Source organism: Sturnus vulgaris, chromosome 1, assembly GCF_052056855.1.
Source record: "Sturnus vulgaris isolate bStuVul1 chromosome 1, bStuVul1.hap1, whole genome shotgun sequence".
Taxonomy (NCBI): Eukaryota; Metazoa; Chordata; class Aves; order Passeriformes; family Sturnidae; genus Sturnus; species Sturnus vulgaris.
The window spans coordinates 32334002-32351061 of record NC_142243.1 but is presented as its reverse complement, the minus strand read 5'-3'; the positions used below and the strand labels follow the sequence as shown (position 1 = coordinate 32351061).

Here is a 17060-nt window from a genome sequence, read left to right as displayed (position 1 = left end):
GTTCTGTAATGACAGTGACAGCTGAATTTCTCCCAAGATTGTGGGATTTTGTCTACTGTGTTTGAAAAAACATTATGATAATAGCATGGCCTTCATCACAGTTGTGCTGTGATTCAGCTGAGAGAACAGAAATCTGTCTTGTTGCAGTGCAATTATCAAGGGGGATGTTCTCTTTTGTCACACTATTAAATGCCTCTTGTTCCTCCAGAACTGACACTGTGGATGAGGCATAAACAAATGACTGGAGGGAGCTTGTCAATATAATAGCATTTAATTGGAATTCTGAATGTATTCTTTTCTTCTGTAGATCCAATGCCTAAAGATTATGAACAGTGGTATGGATTCACACAATTTGCACTGGAGTTAAATGAACTGGACCCACAAACTAGGTCATTACTCCCATCCACTGATACACGTTTTAGGCCAGACCAAAGGTAAGAAGCTTTAACTCTGAAATATTTTCCTTAAATAGTTCTTAATCTTCTGTACACTCACTTTACCCTGAACTCAGACTATTTTCTGTGGATAACTGCACTGTGTTTCTATTTTTACATTAATGTGTATCTGAAACAGACCTTGTGATCACTTATTGAGAGATGGTTTAGTCATTATGGAAGTGTCCTAAAATTGCTTCTTGGATGCTTTTAGATAACTGCCGTTCCAAGGATGTTAAAACTTCAGTACTTCAGGTACTGGATGTTGAGCACACAGTATTTGAATAAGAACTGAGACACTTGAAGCTTCTTTCTGCAGTGAAATTTTTACTTTTGCATATTTCCAAGTAGAAGGATCTAATGTGACTCTGAGCTTGTTACCAGAGTTCGTTTTCCTTCAGTGCTTTTTCACAGTGCAGTTGTCTGCAGAGGTAACTGTTTACCTTTCAAACACTGTGAAATACCTACTGGAAATATTAGATTCTTCTGGGAAGAATTGTCTCATATCACTGCTGCTGCAGGTGTCTAGAAGAAGGGAATATTGAAGGAGCTGAAATACAGAAGCAGAGGATTGAGCAGCTACAGAGAGAACGACGGAAGGTGCTAGAAGAAAACAATCTAGAGCATCAGCCTAGATTTTTCAGGTACTAGATAATAATTAGCATATATTATCATTTATTTAAATTCTTGTTATAGAGCTGATTCTAAATTGCCATGTAACAGGCTCCAGTTTATTCCAGGGTTCCTCTATATACTTTGGTGATGTAGAATACTCCAGACTTAGTTAAAACTCAGAATTAGGTATTAGTTTTTTATTAGTGCATTCCTGAATTATTTTTCTTTTTGCCTTGATAGCAATTGATATTTAGTCTACATTTGAATTTGCCTGAGTGAATGTAGCATCTTTGATTCTTTGAAACAAACTGAAGTAGCTGGATTTAGCTCAATTACCTCTGCTGAAGTTCTGCTGAATTCAGTGGGATTGCTTGGTGTGGAAGTGTGCAGAGTTTTTTTGAGCCTTTTGCTTCCAAGGCTATTTTTGAACATGTTTTCCCTATTTTATGTGGAGAGAATTATTGTTCTGAAGGCACTTTATCTCTTCCTGTTGTAAATCAGTTAAACAGGAGAGTTTAGGCATCAAAAGAAGAATGCTAGTAAGGATGTGGTTGGTCTTTTTCCCTCCAGCTTCTCTGTTCTCCTGCAGTGAAAGACTTGGGGCCAAAATGAATGTTGTATGGACCTATAAGCAGATCTGGGATCCTGTTTTTTCTGGATATATATCTATATTGTACTTCTGAGGAACACAGGAATGTTTTAAATAGGTGCAAAAGGGAATGCTTTAGACTACTACATCTCTGGCTGGTGAGCTAACTCATCACATGCCAATCACACCTACTAAAGGGAAGCAGGATAGAGGCAAAGTCTAGTAATTTGTGATTGTATATTCACAATGAGAATTGTGAATAAGAATGAGGATTTGAATCCTTACAATGAGGATTTGAAAGCTGAGATTTATCCTGTAGATTTAAATGACAGAATAAAGAATTTAATTATTATATAGCAAAAGTATTAGAGGAGATATGAGTTAATGCATTTGGATCTTCAATAGTGATGTTGTCTGGTGAACATTAGATTGAGATGCCTCTCCATGGCCCAGGGCAGGCACAGCTCAGCTCTCCAAGCTGTACTGCCTTGTTTGCAGGCTGCAATGAGCTGCACTGCTCCTGGTTCATGGGCTGGATTTGGTATCTGGGCATGGTGCTAAACTGCATTAGACAGCATGTGGATGGAAAATATAAACTTACATTTGTTTAATCTTTGATAGGAAATCCAGTGATGACTCCTGGGTGAGCAATGGAACCTACATGGACCTTAGAAAAGAACCTGGTTTTTCCAAACTGGACAATCCTGTCCTCTGGTGAAAGAGGAGCTAAGTGAAGACATTCTGTGCTGTATTTTTGGATCTGATTTAAAAGACGTATATATAAAATATAACTATATATCTATATCTATATATACACACATATATATATACACACTCACACAGAATGTGTGGTGTGTGCATATGTGCAAATGTGCATATCTCCAGAACTGGGCTTAATTTAGAATCTGATCATTCATTTGTTTCCTTTATGCAACTATTGCAGTGATTGTTTGAATGTATAAATATCCTAACTTCTTTTTATAAAATATTTAATAAATAGTACTGAATGTTAATAGATGGAAAAGAGAGGAGCTTTTGCACTACTTTTTCAATGTGTAATAACATCAGTTCTGAGTTAAATTATGCCTTACTGAGTTGCATTGGAGACAGTAGCATCAGCATCTCCTAGCTGTGCTGAGGAGTCAGAGTGCAAGCCTTAGTAACTCAAACTGTAGGTAGGCTTCCACAGTGCAATGAGTAGTTTAGCTGTCTCTGGGCTGGTATAAATTGCTAAAACAGATTATCAGCTGGTGCTGGAATCTGACTATGATCTTTTGCTGTCTGTAGGAAAGATTTAAGTAAGCTTTTGTTTTTATTAACTTTCTTCTTAGCTTTATGGAAGAGGTAGTTCTGAGCATTGGTGGTTTTACTGCCTTATACATAAACTGTACCCGGTTAAATGCAGTGCTAGAAAGTCAGGAATCGCCAAAATTTTCCACTGGGAAAAATTTTCACTTCAAATTTATAGCCCCCAACAGGGCAAGAGGAGGAGATCATTTGTATATACTGCTTGAGCACTAACTAGATGAAGAAGCTCTCTTTTTCCAGTAAGTGAAATCTTATACAGAGCACGAAATCCTGTGCTTCCATAGCTTCATTTGTTTTTATTCACTCAAAAATTGCAACAGTAAGACTTTTTAAAAAGTTAGCAAACTGATTGTTTTAAGCTAGAAATTTTTTCCTAGTATTTTGATATTTTCTACCTCTTAAGAAATAACATATTTAAGATCTTATATTTAAAAAATTACCATCTGCCTTATGGAGAAGTGTATGGAGTCTTTGATCTTCCTCTGTCTGTTTAAGTTCAGATAAATATTTAAATGTCTTGCACTAAATCAATTGCATCCCTTTCCTGTAATTTTATATGTATGGTTGGATTTGTGAAGCTACTAAACCATAGGTCAGAAATTTAGCAGGAAACAAATGTAGCAGAAGCCTCATTTTTGAATGAAGATTATAGAGATGGGCAGTATTTTTGGGTTTTTCTTCTATCAAATAACAATGCCATAGTCATTAACAGAGTAATTTGCATTCCCACATATCTGCAACCCAAGCCTGATTCACGGTTCTTCAAATCTGCTCTGTGTGTTTGCAGCTCTCTGGCAGCAATGCAATTTTCCACATGATAGATCTGCATCCTGTCACCACGTCCTTTTCTTTTCTTTACGTGCTGTAAAGATACAAAACAAACCCAAATGCTGGCATGTTAAATTGGCTTATGACTGGAACAACTGGACATGGCATGGATAAGGTAGACTTCTAGGAGGACAAACTAATAGCTTAGAAAAGTTTGCACTTTACTGCAATTGTGCTGCATTGTTCTAGAGAAAGTCTATTAAAAATGGATCCATGTATTATATGTAACATGAAGGAAATACTATGAAGGTTTTAAATTTTAAACAAAATCTGTAGTATCAGATTAGATGTATATTTGAACTTGTTCTATTACCTTGAAGCCTCATTGTCTCAGAGGGAGATGAATGCTTTTTCACCATTTTTCATTTTGCCCAGGATCTCTGCCTCACAATAGTTTCCATAACTTATTACCAAAGAAGTTAACATAATTATATCTAATTAATATGTCTTTGAAAAACTTCACTATCATGCCAGCAGCATGCAACAAGGCAAAGTTCACACTTATATGAAGACAAAATCTGGGCTTTGATTCCAAAGGAAATCTTAAACTTTGGGGGCTGTTAGATTTTTAAAGAAAAATGAGGTTCTCTTCATGACTTCTTCCCTTCCTGTCTTTTATCCCTGTATTAACTGTCAAAACCTGGCACAGAAATGAGCTGATAATTACAATTAGACTTACTGGTGGTAATTACAATTTATACTAAAAGTAAGGTTCATTTAAAAACAAAAGAGGGTAGAGGAAATAACAGCTTTTAAGAAAAAGAGCAAAATTTGTGGAGGCTGCATTAAGCTTGCTCATTGTCATATTTGGCAGCTACTGTGTCTGATCTGATTGCTGAGTTTGTATGTTCTGTGTGTGCAGGTATTAAACAGAATAAATCTCATATAGGGTATTTGAGTCATGATTTTGGAGAAATCACACTGGCAGTGCCAAGTCTGATTTCTCTAACACTCCAAACTGTCTGAAATACATGGGATTAATGACAAGAAGCATTGGGCTGAGCAGTGCCTTATATAAAAATTTCTTTATCAAAATTTCTGTATCAACAAAGTAAGCTCCAGAATTTTAGCATTGTCTCCATAAAAATGCCTGAGAATAATCCAGGGCATTTCCTAAATGCATGAAGCAAAATTAATGAACAAGTAATTGCTCCTTTTGTAATTCTATGATATACACCTCCAAACACAGTGTAACTAGTTGTGAATGATCCTCTGACCCCATACTTCCACCTGCAGTATAGTTTTCCCTGCTTAATTTTGTATGAGACAATTTGGTTTACTTGTTAAACTTCTGTTAACTGTATATTAAGAAGTGGAAGAAATTTGTCTTGATGTTAGTTGTGTGTATTTCTGCATGTAAATATATTCAACATTCACAAACTTAATATATTCTATAAAGTTATTCTTGGTAAAATACGAAATTTTGGTAATTTTCTTCCTCAAAACTTCAGCAGTGTTAATGTGTACAAAAGTTATATTAGCTTTCTGCAGTATAACTGAGACAACTGTTATTTTTAATAACTGACACTGAGGGACTTTTTACCCACTATTTCTACCCTGAATTGTAAAACAGAATGTATCAGGCAACTTAACTGCTTCCTTTCATATGCAGCTGTGATCCCCAAGGTGTGTAACTCAATGGATCAGTCTTAAAATTTCCTGATGACCCTTGCCTGCTGTTATAGCTCTCTTATTTCATGACTTCATAAACATTGCTTAATACGATTTTGGAGGCCAGTTTGAGAAGCACTCATGCACTCACTTTGTGTGTCTCTTCATAAAGCAAAACTCTCACTATAAACTTCCATCAAGGTGATGGAGCAGCTCAGACCATTGGATGTTGAAACCCTCCTTCATTTTTCAAGTTGTAAAGCATAGAAAGAAAAAAAAAATCCAGGGAAATATTGTACATAGGAACAGAAACCTACAGCTCTACTTTCAGATTTGCAGGCTTGATGCTTAGTTTCTGATTTTGTGTAAATTTGTAGATTTGGGTTTACAAAACAGCATCACTTGTTCAGGAGGCAACTCCGGGTCCCTTTAGACCAAGCGGAACTAGAATGCACTATTAATCACTGCATTCCTTTCTGGATCTCTGTTCTCTGAGATATGCTTGATGTGATCGTTTGCTAGCACTGAACTACTTCGTTTAGATTGTTTTTGAAATAGAGATCCAGCAGTCTGTACTTCGGTTCTTTATGCAGAGCTTGGAAAGTTACATGCCTGAAAGACAGACCAAAACCAGCCCAAATTTTGATAAGGAAACATCCTGGAAATATGTTCTTCCACCAACCAGTTTTCTTTGAAGGACTGGAAACAGGATTGCTGCTTTGTTTTAAAATCAGAAGGACATAATAGTTGCAAACACAGTCACCTTATTACCTAGTAGCTTAGTGTTGAATCCACGTCACTCTACAGTAAGAACACCAATTCCTGGGACCAGAACTAGGGCCCAACCAAGGACAGCTTTCACATTGCACAACGGTCCAGTGCTGGTCTCAAAACAAACAACCCCCCAGAAAACACAACCTAACAGAGACCTCACCCCTTTCCATGCCCCCCACTTTCCCTCAGCTGTTTACAGTCCTGTTCAGGTTTTCTATGTGGTCCTTTATTCAGTGTCTCATTTTTTCTCCTTATTAAAAAAACCTGACAAATAGGAGAACAGTCCATTCTAACAAATGATAAATCATACCTAGAGGCTGTAGTTAAATTCTCTTCCCCATAAATTCCTTCTGTATCTTTCCTTGACTGTGAATAAGACTCTCTTACACTCTGGAGTCAGACCTATTAAGGGTAGTGTGCTATGGAAATATGCAGCTATATCTGCTCAGCAGATCCTAATTACTAATGTCCTTGCATCTGCTTTTGTGTAAATCTCTTGTGTTGTTTCTCCAAATGACCAGCTGGGCAGAGCAGGAAACTCTCAGCACATCCTGCTTTGTTCAGTATGGCTTCTTTTTTGGGTACAACTCATGCAGAGGGGGCAAGCTGAAGATGAGTGCAAAACTTGGCCCATGGTGCATTTTAACAGAGAGAAGGATGACATCCAACCTGTCCACATAACTGAATACATCTTGCAAGGGCTAGAATCAGATGGTGCTATTCAAAGGAGTGACATTAAAATGAAAAGGGTTTTTGATTGAGTGTGTTTTCATTCATGAATTACGCCTACAATAAATAAAATTCACAGTGTTCACTAACTCATCCTTTCTATTTCCTAGCTACTGGTGTGTGCAACTTACTCCAGCAGCTGTGGACTCATGAGAAACTGCACATTATCTGGCTTACCTTTTGAAACTTAGTAAATGCTGTAGCTTACCACCAAATGTATTACTGTACTGCTTCGTTCTTAAATACTGTTCTTGCTGCAGCTTTTTGAAAGCAATAAGAGAAATTTTTCACATAAGTAGTTGCCATATGCTAAAGAATTATTTTAAATTGTTCATTTTTTAAAATATTAGTTGTGGGTTTGGTGTTTTTAATGCATAAAACAAAACTGTATTAAAGCTTATGAGAATGTTTGAGATGTTGATCCCCATGAGGTGATGATGTCCATCAGCTCTACACATTGGAGATGGCTGGCATGCCTGAGAATCTGAAAGTAATTGTATTAACAGTATTTTGCTAGTTCCAGTATTGGAAAAAGATCCCACATGTACGAGGTATTACATAAACAAAGCTGCTAAATGCTGAATTTGTTGTTTGTTTTGATAGGGCATTAGTGATTTCAGAATGAGGAACAATATCTTATGTATCAGAATTATTGCTGACTTTCAGACATTTGAGTTTCTCTGTAGTCAGGACCATTCCTGTTTTCTGCTTCACTCCAAAAATTTGTAATAACACTGGAGTACCTTGATGCACAACTTGATTTATTATTTTTATCTCTGTAACCAATTCAGTTAGATGTTAATAAATCATACTTGCAAAAGGTCATGGAGCACCCTGACTTTTTCCTGGGGTTGTAAGCATCTTTCTTCAAAGGTTGTTAGTGGCAGCTGAAACGAATCTCATTGCTGTAGTGATCTGTCCTTTTTACACTTTGCAAAATGGCAAGCAGGAAAGAGCTTCCATCTGCTAGAACCCTTATTTATCACTCTTACAATCTGTCTGATAGTTGTGCAATGTTCCAGTTGTACTTCTCTGCACAGCTCTGCTTCATAGCTATTGTGCCAGGCACTGGGGCAGGAAAAGGGGTAAGCTGATGGAATCCATTTACAGCTGGAAGTTTATTCTTAAAAGCAGTTTTTAGCAGACAGATGTGCAGCATAAATACTATGCTTTAGTATGAGCGTAGAAACCACAAACTAAATGTTCTTCATAAAACAACTTTTAAAAACAAGGAAACATAGTATTTACTGGATAAAATAAATAACTGTAAAGAAATTATATCAGTGTGGTGGTTTTTCCCTTAGAGATGGTGATTCAGGACAGCTCTGCCAATCAGATCTCAACTATGTCTCACAGTGCCACCATATGTGTCTAAGATGCAATATGGATGGACTAGGATCTTGAAAAATATGGGAGTAGAGAGAGTGTAACTCCTGACCAAGGTGAAATTCCTGACTGCAGTTCTGCAGCACTTTGCAGCCTCAGTGTCTACAAGGATTAGGTGGGAGGGACAATGGAGTTTTCAGGAAGAGCTGGGAAAACTGGATCTATAAATTTGTTACCATGCAAAATATCCTCAACTGTTGCACATGGCAGAATCAGGATAGATGCCAAAAGAAAAACAGTCTTTATAGCTGACAAGAATCAGCTCCTGGTTTTTTAAAATCCAGCCATTTTGGTTCTATTGGGTTAAGAACCTTGAAACTTTCTCATTGTGTTAGGGGAATTACTTCATTGCAGATTTATTTCATAGAGATCTGATATGGTTTAATTGGGATCTGAAGTAACTAGCATTTAGTTCAACTTGCTGGGAAAGTTCTGGTTTATAGAAGCAGTAATATTTTTTTTTTCATAATTATAAAAGGGAGAGGAAGACTGCAAGGGATGCTCATTGTTGGTGCCCCACTCACGAGCATCCGGGGCAGCAGGAATTTCTCTTACAGAGAATGGATATGAAGTGAATTTCTCATGACTGCTCCTCAAGCTAATACTATGCCAAGTGCCCACAGTGTGGCCAGTGCTACCCAGACAAACCAGGCTGCTTCCCTTACAGAAGTGCAAGGTAAACTTGGCTTGTGTAGACCTCGCATCCAGTTTCTGTTTAAGTTCAGTTGTTTGTTCATTTACACTACTCTATTTTAAAGTAATTTTGCTTATTGCAGAATGATTCAAACCTTCATAGGGTGAGGAAAAACACTGACAGCTGAGCAAGCTTGCTCTACATAGTAACCAACACATCTTGGCTTTTTTGTTGTTGTTTTTTAATGCCTCTGTTATATTTCTTTCGTGTTGCAAATGTTGCTCTCTGTGCTTGGTTTGTTGATTTTTAATTTAGACCTCTCTGTTTTATGCTTAAGGATTTGTAGAGTTACTCTCTATTTTTAAATGTGGTTTAAAGCTGGCCAGATACCAAATTCTGATGTATACCTATGAATTTGTATCTTTGCTTACTCTGTACCAAGGGAAATATCTGAAATTACTTTGCAAACTCTCATTTGAGGTAAATCAACATTGCTGTACTGAGCTGAGTGTAATGGAGGCTTAAGTTAACTGAGAGTTTGTCTCTGTGGGTTCACTGATATAAGTTTTTACAGGCTCTTGAAACAGTAATAAATTCCTGGAACACAAGATGTTGTGTATGAACATCCGCTGATGTTTCTGACTAATTTCACAGACTCCAGGAACTACTGCCTTCCTCTAAATATTAGGCTACTATTTCTCCCTGTGGATTTTGTGCCCTGATACTGCTATTCTAGTAAAACCAGCTATTAGAATTGAAAAGTACTTTTTTTTTTTTTGCTTAGTGAACACTGTCTTTATTAAAACTTCTTAATAAAAATTGATTTCCAAAATGACAAACTCCTTACTTTTCAGCTTGTGTTAAAAAAAAAAGAAATGTTGTAGTAAGGCAGCTTTGAATTACTGCAGTACACACCTTGAAAAATCCTCTCTTCCTTAGATTTTTATGAGGCTATGTCTGCAATGCCTAGATTGCTGCCTAAGGTAAGGAAGATTATGTAGATTTATCAATAGATGAGAACCTGTCTAATAGCTGGAAGAGATTTACAGTTTTGTTTATTACTAGGTTTGTTATAATTTCAGCAGTTGACTGAAGGCTGAAGATGAAGTCGAGAGATCATCCTACTGTCTTCATTGTTTGCTACGTGCACGTCAGTCAATGAGGCAAACCCTGTAAAGGCAACTATAGCTCTACCGGTTTTTTGGATGGAAAAATCAATTTTTCTTAAAAGGTTCAAAAATAGCGCACCAAATTATGAACTTCTTTAGTGGGGAAAATGTTTTACTAGGGACTTTGCCAAAGAGAACACTGCAAATAGGTCAGTTAGGGCAAGCTTGACTTTTTCTGAATTCTCTAGTTACTAAAGGATGATAAGCCTAGCCCTTCCTTAACATGTCCCCTTTCATTTTGGAAACAAAGTAAAGCTTCAGTTAAAGCTGATGCAATGTAGAGAACTCTAGGATATAATATTCTCCCCTTTTGTGAATATCAGGAACTGAAAAAATATAAAGCCTTAGTAGGAGCTCCATTGTACATTATCTAGGTGTAAGGCTTCCTAAAGCTGATGCTCGTGTGAGTGCTCTGGTCTTGATACCAACATGAATTGGTTGTTTGACATGATGGGAGAAAGGAATGAGAGGGAAGAGTACATATTGCAATATTATTCTAAGTGTTGAAGTGTGCAGTTGTGAGGTCCTAGGAAAAAGGAGTAACTACAGTTCATGCTTTCTCATTGCTCATTGTTTCCTTTCCTGATAATGCATCTTCTCAGGACACAGCTGGTCTTCTTTCTCTTTTAGAAACTGTATTGCTCACACTGGTACATTGGCATTGGTGAGGCTGGACAGTAACTGTGGGAGAACCAAGTAATATCCATCTCAAGCTGACAGCAACCAGTTCTGCAGGGGAAGTACAATCCCATCTCCCAGTAGCAGAGAGTTGTCTCTTTGGCAATAAGAAAGCCATCCACCCAAGAGTACTTGTTACACCTGTTACAGATGCCATTCACCCAAATCAGTGCACCGTTCAGATAAACAAGGGCAGTACAAGCAGCGAGGACACCAGTTTTAGTCCTGTGATGAAGCAAATAAATTACATTTTTAATTGTCAGAGAAAAGGCCACCAGTTTTAGTCCTGTGATGAAGCAAATAAATTACATTTTTAATTGTCAGAGAAAAGGCCAGCACATTATTTCATACATGAGGTTTTTTTCCAGCATAGTGAAGACCTGGTCTGCGTGTGGAACTGCAATATAACAAATAGTGTCAACAACCTGGAGCTGTGTGACTCTGTCCCCAGCCACCACCAATACGAATTTGCAGGACATGACTGCTCTGTAGTGGTTCCCACTCTGTTCAAACCTGCAGCATTTTCACAGAATCAGTCAGGTTGGAAGGGACCACAGTGGATCATCTGGTCCAACCTCCCTGCTCAAACAGGGTCATCCTAGAGCACAAGGCACAGGATTGCATCCAGACAGTTCTTGAATGTCTCTGGAGAGGAGAGACACTCCACATCCCCCCTGGGCAACCTGTTCCAGTGTGGGGTCACTCTCACAGTAAAGAAGTTCTTCCTCATGTTCAGGTGGAATTTCCTGAGCAGCAGTTTCCGCCCATTGCCTCTTGTCCTGTTGCTGGGCACTGAGAACAGCCTGGCTCCATCCTCTTGGCACCCTCCCTTCAGATACTGGCAGACATTCATGAGGGTCCCTCTCAGTCATCTCTTCTCGAGGCTGAACAAGCCCAGCTCCCTCAGCCTTTCCTCATAAGAGAGATGCTCCAGTTCCTTAATGATCCTTGTGGCCCTCTGCTAGACCTACTCCAGGAGCTCCATGTGTCTCTTGTGCTGAAAAGCCCTGACTGGGACACACTGCTTTTACATCCACCAATCTGTTTTGACCCTCTTTATTGTACCTGCTGTCCTTTTGGGCAACACTGTTGCATAATATAAAAAGAACTCTCATGCAATTACCAGCCCACACATTTTTTCTCTGCTTGCTAAGCCCTTGCTCCTGGTTTCAAAAAGAGCTATGTTCCTTTTCCATCCTGTTCCCTTTCGTGGGATCAACCGAGGTATGTTCTTATCCCACTGCCTGTACGACATTGAAAAGCAAAGAAACATGAGGCCTTCCTTTTGGTACCCAATGGGGCAAAACTGTCACCCATGTGGGAAATGGGATGGGCTTTTAACTTCTGTCCTCCTTTGTGGTGTGTGTTACTACAGCAGAAGATACAGACAGCTCCTGGCAGCTCCTGCTGCAGAGCCCCTGGGAAGCTGAAGGAATCTTGACTCACTTCTAGGAGCAATGCAGCCTCACCACTCCTCAGGACCCTCTTTGGCCACTGACTTCTTTGCTATTTGTGGTCTTCTCCTCAATGCATCTGCCACTTTTATGGGCCATGGCTTGCTTCAAAGATTGCTAAACAAAATTCTCTATCTCTCTAAAATTTCTATCTTTATGGGCAGATAAACTGATTTTGTTGTTGTTGTTGAGAAACCCCTTTCAGATTGTCCTGGAACAGGAATTTCTGCTGTTGCTCCTGCAAGAGAGACTAAGCTGGCAACAGGTAATGATAAGGGGATTATGGAGTTGCAAAAAGACTACAAAAGAAAACAAAGGAGGCACAAAAACAAAAAGGGAGAGAGAAAATTTGTTTTAAATCACAGTAAAGCTATTGCTATAAATGTTGTACATGACAACACGCATCTGGTGTTACTCAGTGAAATATTAATGTTAGCTTCTGAACATTTTGCAAGGTTTCACTATGGCCATGCTTCAGTTCTGCAGCAGTGCAACACAAACATCATCCAGCTGGCTGCCCCATGAGGGACTGCAATCACATACTGCCCATTCTTCAGAAAGTTCTGCCCAAATCATTTGCTCCCACAGGCGGATAGTGAGGGTTTTTGAGGATACTTGTGCATACGCATTCAGAGGATGGAAAAGGAATTGCATGAAACAGAACAAATCTGGATAGCTGATCAAAGGAAACTTACAGCCAGCTTTTCTCTCTAGGCAGCTTCAGCCATAGGCTCTTCCCCAGGGATCTTTTAACTCCTGTTGCCTTGTCAATTTTGCCCTAAATCTTCTATGTGTTCTTTAGATATGCTTTCCTTAGTTCTTCCATTCACAGTAATTTTAAGGTTGTCTATAAACAGCAAAATCACTAGGAACTGCCCTAATATTAGGGTGACATTTTTTACTAAGCTGAAAATGTAACAGTAAAATAATTGAGTGGAAGTACAATTTATTAAAACAATGTATATTACGTAAACATTTACAATCAGTTACCTAGCTGCCCATAGCAGTAGGCACTTCACAACTCTGAATGGTCCCAAGTGCTGCTGTACAGTCAGATTTCAGAGCAGTGCCAGAAACCCTGACAGAGTGCTTACAGTCTGAAAAGTGTACCTGTGCAGAGGTACAAAGATGAAGGGCTTCAGTTTATGGAGGCATGGTGACAGGTATCCTCTGCAATGTTTAATTGAAAAACAAATTCATAATATTTTTCTTTTAAATACAGTTTGTCATTTTGACATTGTAGCTCCTGTTCCAACTGGCCAAGAATTAAACATGTAGAAAAAAGAAAAAAATTAAGAAGCATGAGGAGTAATCTAAATTTTGTAATTTATTACTGATTGATTTTCTAGACTGTTGAAGTTTAGTATAGTCTAATACTTTTAAAATAACTTTATATAGGACCTACATGAAAGTTGTTTGGGGCTCGTACACAATAGTAGATAGCCATTCGTTTTGGCTAATTTATGAGGAAGTTTTACTACTAAATAGCTTGAACAATATAGCAGCCAGATGGTTTTTGATAAAACATTAATGAAACCAGATGGTTTCTAATAAACTATTATGGAAGGGTTTTGAGACGTGCAAGAAATTTTATCTATTCCTAAGTTTTCATTTATCGTTGTAAAAGGAAGTTTTGTGGTTGCCACCTAATCTACAACTTAAAGTTAGAAGCATCAAGTTTATGCAAATTCATGCAAATGGTTCTCCATATTACTATTGGAGACATCACAGAATCATCGCACGGTTGGACAGAATGACAGAGGGGAGCCCTGTGCCACAACCTGTGCACTACAGAAAGGCAGGTGTGGAAGGCAGAGATCTCTGACTGAGTTACAGCCAACAGGTTGTACTGAACATGTCTGCCTCCTTCTGCATCTCAGCATGGCACTGTCCAGTGGTCCTTCCAAGGGACTAGAAGGTCCAGAAGTGAACTCTGTTTTCCTTGTATTGGTCTGTAAAGGTAGCAGAGTTGAACCTGGAAATACAACATAGCCTCTAAAGATTGGCCAAACTCATCTTACAATATCTTCAGATGGTTAAAGATGTCACCTTCCCATCGTCAAGAGCAGAAAGGACAGAAGCTCACATGAATGGGTAGGGAAGCACAGAGGAACAGTTTTCGGGATGCTTTGAACTCACACAGCCCCTCCTGGCTCATTGCACCCTCTCACTCATCTCCCCTTCTCAGGACACGGTCCCTTGCTAAGCCTGTCACTTGCTGCTGGCATAGTGGAAGAGCTGGTGACAGCCGTAACAGCAGGAGAGGGAAAAGCTGTTGTGTGCAACAGGAAATGTTTCAGAGGACAGAATGGTAGAAGCGAAAAGTACAGAGCATCCTAGCAAAACAGGACATGAATTTCAATGGGGAAGAAAAATGAGGCTGGTTAGTTGATTTGAAAGAAATACAGAAACAAACAAAAACTGCTGCTCAGATCTTTTATTCTTATAAAAGGAAGTGGAGAAAAAAAAGAAATTATTCTCTTGCTGGTGATTTGGCTTATGTTGCTGGACCTTTAAAAAGATTTGCTACCCCAAATATCCTTCTCTTCTAAATAGAAGCTCAAAATATCTTCACACTTTCTTCTCACTTCCTCCACAGAACTGAGGCCAGCACAGCCTTTTCCAGCCAGTGTGAGGGTTTTAAAAAGGCGTAGCATGCAACACCAGAGACGTTTGGATGGCCTCTGCACACCTCAGTATACAGGCACAATTTTAGTGAGCGCTTTCTAGCCAGGCTGGATGCAGCCTGAAACAACACATTAATGACTACAAGGTATTATTTGCCATTAGTACTGCTGTTCATGCTGTGAAAGCATTTTTAAAAGTTTTTTAATTTAAAAAGCTGTTAAAGAAATTCCCCCTTGCAACTAAATTTGAACTGACATCATAATGTCAATGGTTGGAAAAAATAAGGCCAGATTATGCCATCGTACAAAAATGTTAAATCTAATACCAAATGAATATAGGATGCAAAAACCTTTTCTGTTTCTGGTAGGAATAATCATTCTGCAATGCTGACATCTTGTGGTGGCACGCCCAGTGATTTTTTAAATGTCATACCTGAGGAACTTCACACAGCCATACTCAAAAAGCCATACAACTATTTTGCTGGGGTCTTTTTTCCTCTTCAGATTATTATCTTTTGTCTAATTAATCACTTATTATTTGCATTATTCATTTTTTAAGTCGTGGCTGTGAAGTCGCTTGCCTCACCTCACTTATTTAAGAGGTAGCCAGAACCTGTCCCATACCAAGAGCAGTTTGTTCCAGAGGCCGAAGTTTCTGGTTTTCTCCCTCTGCTCCTTCTGCAAGATGATCTTCTCATGCAGGAGCAAGGCAGAAAGATCTTCTAATGCAGCAGTGATGCACTTCATGCTTCAGCTCAGGAGATGGACTCTGTGGCTGACAGACCACGCTGAGATTGTGTATTTCTCTGATACAACATTCTCCCTGTTGGCATCCCCGCTAGTCATAGAGTAACCCCTGGGAATTTTGACTGTGCAGTGCACCTGAAGAGCATTTCCACGAAGACTGAATGCTCAAGGTGGGTCCTAAATGTCTCCCATCTGCAGCCAGTTTTTGTGACAGATTTTGAAGCCTCAAAGTTAATTGCTGCACAGCGCCAAAACTGTTTGGTAACAATCTGTGTTTCTGTATCTTCTAGTTCATGAGAGGCATCTGAAAATTACCCTATGTTAGCTGGTGCCATTCAGATGGATAGAAGATTTCTGTTGAAGACTTTTTCTTAAAAACTTGGAAATATTCCTGGTGTGGGTACTCTCTATTTGGTGCGCATGCAACTGCTGACAGTGTCCTTAAAATTACCAGCAAGTTTCTCTAGTGTTATTTAAGTCCTCCCTCCCCAGTGGATATTTCCATAGCAATGTGGTTCAGTGCAACTTCCTCCCTTCATTTCTCAGAATATGCTTTAGCAGACTCTTGCATATGAAATGGATCACACATTGCCACTCCCTGGAAGAACACCTGATAGCTTATGAAACGTGTGCTATTACTGGCCAGATTATTACTGGAGCTAACAATTCTGCAGTTCAGTGCTGATCCTGAAAAGAGATCTGAGGATGTGTGGGTACTTTTTCTCAGGCAGGGGCTCTAAGAATGGAGCTTTATAAATTTCATTAGTTCATAAAAATTAAACCATCACAAATACAGGTACTTAGTTCCATTCTAGCTATTTGTTCAAATTTCTGTAAGCAGGTGCAAGCCCACAAGGGAGATCTGTTTTATCATTGAATCAATAAGGACCTCACCTTGGGAAATCAGAAGGGGTAATGGATTAAAATCAGCTGAAATTCATTGGAAGGTTTGGATACTGCACTAGCTAAACGGAAGAAATGGATGTATGTACATTTACTGATACCTTTCACCCAGAACTGCTCTTTTAAAGACATTAAGCTTTCACCTTCCCTTTGTTCCGAAGTCAGGGTGTTAGGCATTAAGGTCTCTTGATCTGACACTTGTGACTTTACCTCCAGCCTCAAATGCTCTGTGTTCAAACCACAAGGGAAGTACCCAGCCTTCACGGTTCACTTGGAAAAGATTTATTTGGTAGTTATTATCGTGAAAAAACTATTTGGGTTTCTGCAGACTCATCTGTTTCTCACTGGATCACTCCTTTGGCATCATAACTAGCCAAGTTTTTTCATTGTGGTGTTTTCAGACGGCTGAGGTACTGTGAGGGCGATCAGTATTTGACACTGCAGTGCACGAACTGGAACCCAGGCTCCACTGACCACACTTCTCATTTTCCACAGTGCTGCTGTTCAAGGTCAAGGACTGGGGACCTGGACTTCGGAGCTCCCGTTCTGTCCAGGGCGGCTTCACAAGGCCCGC

General features: G+C 39.0%; 1 protein-coding gene across 9 annotated transcripts in view; it reads left to right on the top strand.

Moving 5' to 3' along the window:
* Window positions 1-7713, top strand: part of OSBPL3 (oxysterol binding protein like 3) — an 84906-nt gene extending 77193 nt beyond the window's left edge. For all 9 annotated transcript variants that reach the window (XM_088163164.1, XM_088163156.1, XM_014894323.2 and 6 more), the window contains 3 exons: window positions 308-434; window positions 956-1078; window positions 2260-7713. In XM_088163164.1, the coding sequence (XP_088019290.1) occupies window positions 308-434; window positions 956-1078; window positions 2260-2356 (347 nt within the window). In that variant the 3' untranslated portion in view covers window positions 2357-7713. The remainder of the gene's footprint in view (window positions 1-307; window positions 435-955; window positions 1079-2259) is intronic.
* The last annotated feature ends 9347 nt before the right edge of the window (window positions 7714-17060 follow it).